Source organism: Gordionus sp. m RMFG-2023, chromosome 5 (assembly GCF_954871325.1).
Source record: "Gordionus sp. m RMFG-2023 chromosome 5, tfGorSpeb1-WG-v2, whole genome shotgun sequence".
Taxonomy (NCBI): Eukaryota; Metazoa; Nematomorpha; class Gordioida; order Chordodea; family Parachordodidae; genus Gordionus; species Gordionus sp. m RMFG-2023.
Genome location: NC_088779.1, coordinates 13,851,045 through 13,856,732, shown reverse-complemented (window position 1 = coordinate 13,856,732; position 5,688 = coordinate 13,851,045). Strand labels below are relative to the sequence as shown.

General features: G+C 31.0%; 2 protein-coding genes across 2 annotated transcripts; both read left to right on the top strand.

The window, feature by feature from the left end:
* Nucleotides 1-2,481: 2,481 nt before the first annotated feature.
* LOC135929473 (mediator of RNA polymerase II transcription subunit 10-like) lies at nt 2,482-3,224 on the top strand. Its single transcript, XM_065466076.1, has 5 exons — nt 2,482-2,621; nt 2,666-2,771; nt 2,814-2,897; nt 2,937-3,039; nt 3,087-3,224. Exons 1-5 carry the CDS (start codon nt 2,585-2,587, stop codon nt 3,186-3,188), a joined length of 432 nt encoding a protein of 143 aa, XP_065322148.1. The 5' UTR covers nt 2,482-2,584; the 3' UTR covers nt 3,189-3,224.
* Nucleotides 3,225-3,323: 99 nt separating this feature from the next.
* LOC135929472 (bifunctional peptidase and arginyl-hydroxylase JMJD5-like) lies at nt 3,324-5,200 on the top strand. The gene has a single exon (XM_065466075.1). The coding sequence runs from the start codon at nt 3,324-3,326 to the stop codon at nt 4,785-4,787; it is 1,464 nt and encodes a 487-aa protein (XP_065322147.1). The 3' UTR covers nt 4,788-5,200.
* The last annotated feature ends 488 nt before the right edge of the window (nt 5,201-5,688 follow it).

Genomic DNA, 5,688 nt, shown 5'->3' with positions numbered 1-5,688 from the left:
CCCACGGCTGAGTTGCTTTCGGCCCACACTTTCTTTGTCTTTTCGAGGCATCGAAGCCCAGGAATTACATCTAGCACATGCTCCTCCGACTTCCCCTCACTAGACATTCATTATTATTTCCAACTCATTTTCTATATATTTGAACGTTTTATCCCCATCCTGCCATGCTTTCCATCCCTTTATGCACGCTTTAATTTGCCTCAATTCTCTATCTTTTAAAGTTGCCCTTTTAATTTATTGATATTCCAGTCATCGTTCTGATCAGTACATGCTTGTTTTCTTAGTCCCATTCTTCATGTTCATTTCCCTCGAAATCTTCTCCAGCTCCGCATGATAAAATGTCGGGTAAATAATTTTCTCTTCCTCGTCGATATTTCACTTGTACATGAAAATTGCCCACTAGCAATTATCATCTTTGTTGCCGGGCGATAGCATTAATACTATGTCCTTTTTGAATAGATGAGCGGTTTATTATCCATATAAATAACAAACCTGCTTCCAACGAGATATTTTCGATGTTAATTCAAAAATGACAGCTTACGCTTCTTGCTTAGTCATAGAATACCTGGTCTCTGCTGCTCTAAATAATCTTGAAAAATATAATACCTGTCTCTTTAATTTATCAATATAATGCAACAAGGCTCCTCCTAGACCTTCATTACAAGCGTTCTCAGCCAATAACACCTACAATTTATTATTAAATTAAACCAAAATAGGTTCTTTTCCAATTCAGCAATTTATATTTTAGCGCTGCTATTTAGGTAAGTCCCTCCACAAACCAATGATAATAGTTGACCATTTCCAAAAAGACTTTTCTGCTTTATTATTAAGTGTCAACCTCAACTCTTTTGTAATTTTGATCCCAAGATATATCACCTCCATCACCCCCAACACACATTTCTCCGCACTAGTACGTAATCCTTTTTCTTTGATTCTCCCAAATACTTCCCCCAATCTCTGTTCATGCTGTTCTAGAGTTCTTCCCATTACCAGTGCATCGTCCATATATTAGAAAACCCCCCTCCATTCCTTGAAAAACGACCACCATTGTTCGCTGAATAATAGGAGCTGATGCGTAAGTCCAAATGGCGATCTACAGATGCAAACAATAACTTACGCGTAGTAATCGTTAATAACTTCTTTACCTCCGAATTATCAAGCTGCAAATATGCATTCAAGAAATCAACTTTTTAAAAATAAATACTTCTAAATTGGCCAAAATTTCCTTAATTCGTGGCAACTGATATGACCCCATGGATATAACGTGACCCGGAAATCTGCGAATAGACGGAGCCGCCACTGGCTTTCTTCACAGGCACCAGTTAAGTCGCCCATATATTCAACAGGACATACGATGCTATTCTGTACCCTTTGATCTAATTGTATTTCTACTTATTTTCTTCTTTCAAATGGTATTTGTCAACCATCCTTTAATTTAATATCCATTTCATAATCTCTGAGGCACCCCAAAAATCTTCGTTGAATCGTGATTATTTTATACCAATCTCCGAACTCTCTCTTGCACTTTGGTCAGTTTTTCATTAAGTGACAACTCCCTTTTACTGTTCTGTGTCTCTCAAACGTCCCTTCCCTCTTTCTTTTCTCCTCTCTTCTCTTGATATCATGATATTCTTTAACAAGTCCAACTTTCCTCTGGTAATTTTTACCTATTTTTCCCCTATAATTATTTCCCCTTATTACGATCCTTTGATGTTCGTTCCCATAATTATTTTCCCCTAATTCGAGCTGAGAATTACTTCATTATTCCCCCCTATTTCTCTCTTATAATTATTTTCGTCAATTTCGCTCTTAGAATTATTCCCCCTTTCTCCACCATTCAACAAGGTCTTACGGCAACATATACTCTCTTTTAAACGCCATAACTGCATATTCCACACTTAGTTATTGGTGCAAATATGCCCCACTATGAAAATTTTCTCTATAAACTATACTATGAATCAATTCGAGTGACCCTGATCAACCCGAACACAGCTTCTATACTTCAATTGATAATCCATAATTCTAATACCTGAACCCTCTCATCCAATGTTGCTTCTTCAATAATTTCTATCTTACCCATAGTAGTCAGGGTCCTATCAAATTTTCTTATTCTTAATCCCTCATTATCTAGTATTCCCCTAGCGAAATACTCTGATACTATCCTAACCAATTACCGAAATAGCTGCTCCCGTATCAAACAACATGGGAATCGTTCTCTCATTTAAATTATCATCACTCTAGAACAAGTATCATGTACCACCTCCCTTGTAGCATATTTACACATCTCCTCTTACTTATTTCCTCCTAAGAAAGCCACCTATTCGCTCGGCCGTGACTGTTATTATATATTCTTTGCCATCCATAACATAGTCACAAATTCCCCAGTCTTTTGCCACATGTCCCCCTTTTCGGCATAAAACATTCTATATTTTGCTACTCCGTTTCCTTTATGTTCGGTACACTACCTTCTTTCATTTTTTCTCTCTCAATAATCCTCCACATTTGAAACATTTTATTAATTTTTGCAAGTAAAATAATTTTAAAAGGAAATGTCAATCTATCTTTTAAAATCATCATAACGCGAATGACTTTTGATTTGATGGAAATATATCAAATGATTGGTTTTTTTCATTTTTTTTATTTGAAATGGAAATAAATAAAATAGAAAATATGGAGCATCAACTCGAAGAATTGATAGAACATATACGATTATTGGAAATTATGGTCTGCGATTTTCAACCTCAAAGTCAAAATAATCTTAATCACCAATTGTAAATGTATTAATGTTATAATCTTATATTATTTATAAAAAGGAATTCAATCATTAAAAGTTTGCAAGATCTTCAAAAATCTAAAGCGATTATTTATGATATTCAAATACCATTGGATTTAATTGAGTAGTTATTATAAATTATATGGCTTTATATTTTATTTAGATATGTTGATAAAGGTCTAACTCCTGAGATTTATATAAAAGATTATATGGATAAATGTTTATTTAAAAATGAAGAAGCCAAAAATAGAGTGGAATCTCTGAAAGTTTCCTTTTAATTATTCTATATTATTTTAAAAAATTATTTGTGTAGAAGTTTAAAGATACACTAATGACTGAAATAAATAAAGTCTTTCCTACTGAAACAACAAAGTATTGTATTTTAAGAAGTGAAGATACAACTTTTCAACCATAATTTTTTTTAATAATGAATACCATATACAATATTAAATCAATTCATAACCTATTTTTAACTCAAATAACACCCTTTATACCCAAGAATTTTAAATTTATCAGAAATTATTTAGATGAAATTAATATAGGCTCTGAAATGTATAATCTAATATATAGAGCATCAAATAAAGTTACAATAATTTTACCTATAATTGAAAATGAGCAATCAAATCAAAGTAATAGGAAGAATAATAAAACAAAACCCTATTCACTTTTTACAATATCTCTTATCATAGTTATTGAAGATATATATAATATTATTGATTATATCTCTGATTTTATATGGGAAAAATTAAATACTGGACTATGGAGTAACATTGGAGTACATTGGAGATATATATATTCATTTATAAATCTCCTGAAATTTATTTTAATGATCCAACTAATCTATATTGCATGCACTAATTCCTTGCTTGATATTTTTAAATTAAATGTTGTGATTAATTTTTTAAAAGAATATCCTATTGATTTTGATAATGACAAGAAAAAATTTAGACAATTATTGCTAAAATTATTAAAATTATGTGATTATTCACTTTTGATGGGGTTAACAAATATATTTTATAATGGGGAAAATATATATAACAAGCTTGCTTCATCACTCAGTAAATATATAACTAAGGATCCAGATTATATTTCAACAGTTATAGGAAATAACTTACAAGATCTAATTATTAATGAACAACAACATTTAAATTATTGCATTAATTATCAGGTCCCAATATTAAATTGCCCTTCCATTTCCCAATTTCATCAGATGTTAATTGGGGAAGAGCCTTTGGTCATTATAAAATCGATCATTGATTGGCCATGCTTTCAATATGATTCCAAATCAAATAGAGCAATGAAATGGAACTTAGAATATTTGTTAAATGTCTGTGGGCCACGAACTGTCCCAATTGAAATAGGTTCAAAATATACTGATGAACAATGGACTCAAAAATTAATGCTCTTTTCAGATTTTATAAAAGATTATATACTCGATGATAACAATCCAAAAGGTTATTTGGCACAACATCTTTTATTTGAACAGATACCAGAATTAAAAGAGGACATTGACATTCCAATTTATTGTATGTGTACTTTATCAAATGAGTTGATTGCCTTTAAAAAAAACAAAGAAAAATTTCATAATAATAAAAATTTATCATCTTCCAAATTTAATATAAATAACAATGTTGAAAGAAATATGCCAGAGGCTAACATTGAGGAAGACGTTGAAATAAATTGCTGGTTTGGTCCAGCTGGCACTGTATCTCCTCTCCACTTTGATCCTAAACCTAATTTATTATGTCAAGTATTTGGTGTCAAGTATGTACGTTTATATCACCCATCTACATCAGAAAAATTATATCATTTTTCAAAAAAGGATCTATTGAGTGATAACACAAGCCCAGTTGATGTAGAAAATCCAGATATAGATAAATATCCTAATTTTATTGATGTTCCATATAAAGAAACCTTACTCAAATCTGGGGATGTTTTATACATCCCACCTAAATATTGGCATTTTGTTAAATCTCTAACATCTAGCTTTTCTGTCAACTTTTGGTGGGAATGACAATAGAATTGAATAAATAATATATTTTTTTACACTTTTTATTATCTAAATAATGATGATTTAATTATAAAGTGAAAATAATTCGCTATTACTATATATGAATTGTAATTGCATAATGTATATCGCAGCTAGTATAGAAACTTAGTTCAGAGGCTCTTAAACTTATACCCCTCTAAGATATTGACAAAAAATACTCTCCATTATCTGAATGACATGCCTACTTTTTTATAGTAAGTTAAATCATACCTTTTTCAAATAACTATTTCACAGATCCTGTACAGGATTTGGCAACATACAAAAAGCTCTTCATCACATAATTAAAAATAAGAATAAATGAAAATCGAAAGTGTTATAAAGAATTATGGAAAATAATTATATTTTATTATAATAACTAAATTTATCATTAGCATTTATAAAAGGACTAATTTTTGAAATAAAATAATTTTTGTGTGCTGTTTTTTTAAATTTCTTATTCTGGCATAATGACTGTATAAGTTATACAGTTTGATCCAAAAATTTATATCATTATTCATTGTCACAAATAGAAACCCTCTTTTGCATCACCTGTGATTAAATGTAACCTTTGCTTTTGTTTTGAATAATTTTAGGGCTTGAGGTCCAAATTAACCAAAGTTGTTTGAAACTATTGGAACATACAATAGATTATTTAGGTGTATGTATTGGTATATATGCTTTCTGCTCTCATGATGGAGTTAATAGGGGTCAGGTAAAACAATTTACACTATTATAATTCCAAGTAAAAGCTATACATTGGTTCTAGGGGACTAGGGTCATCCCATCGGGTGTCAGGGCTGAGACCAGAAATTCCTGCATGGGAGGAATATTTTTTGTGGGTCTCAATGTTCAACTAATGATCGAATTGATGGCATAGTACCTATGC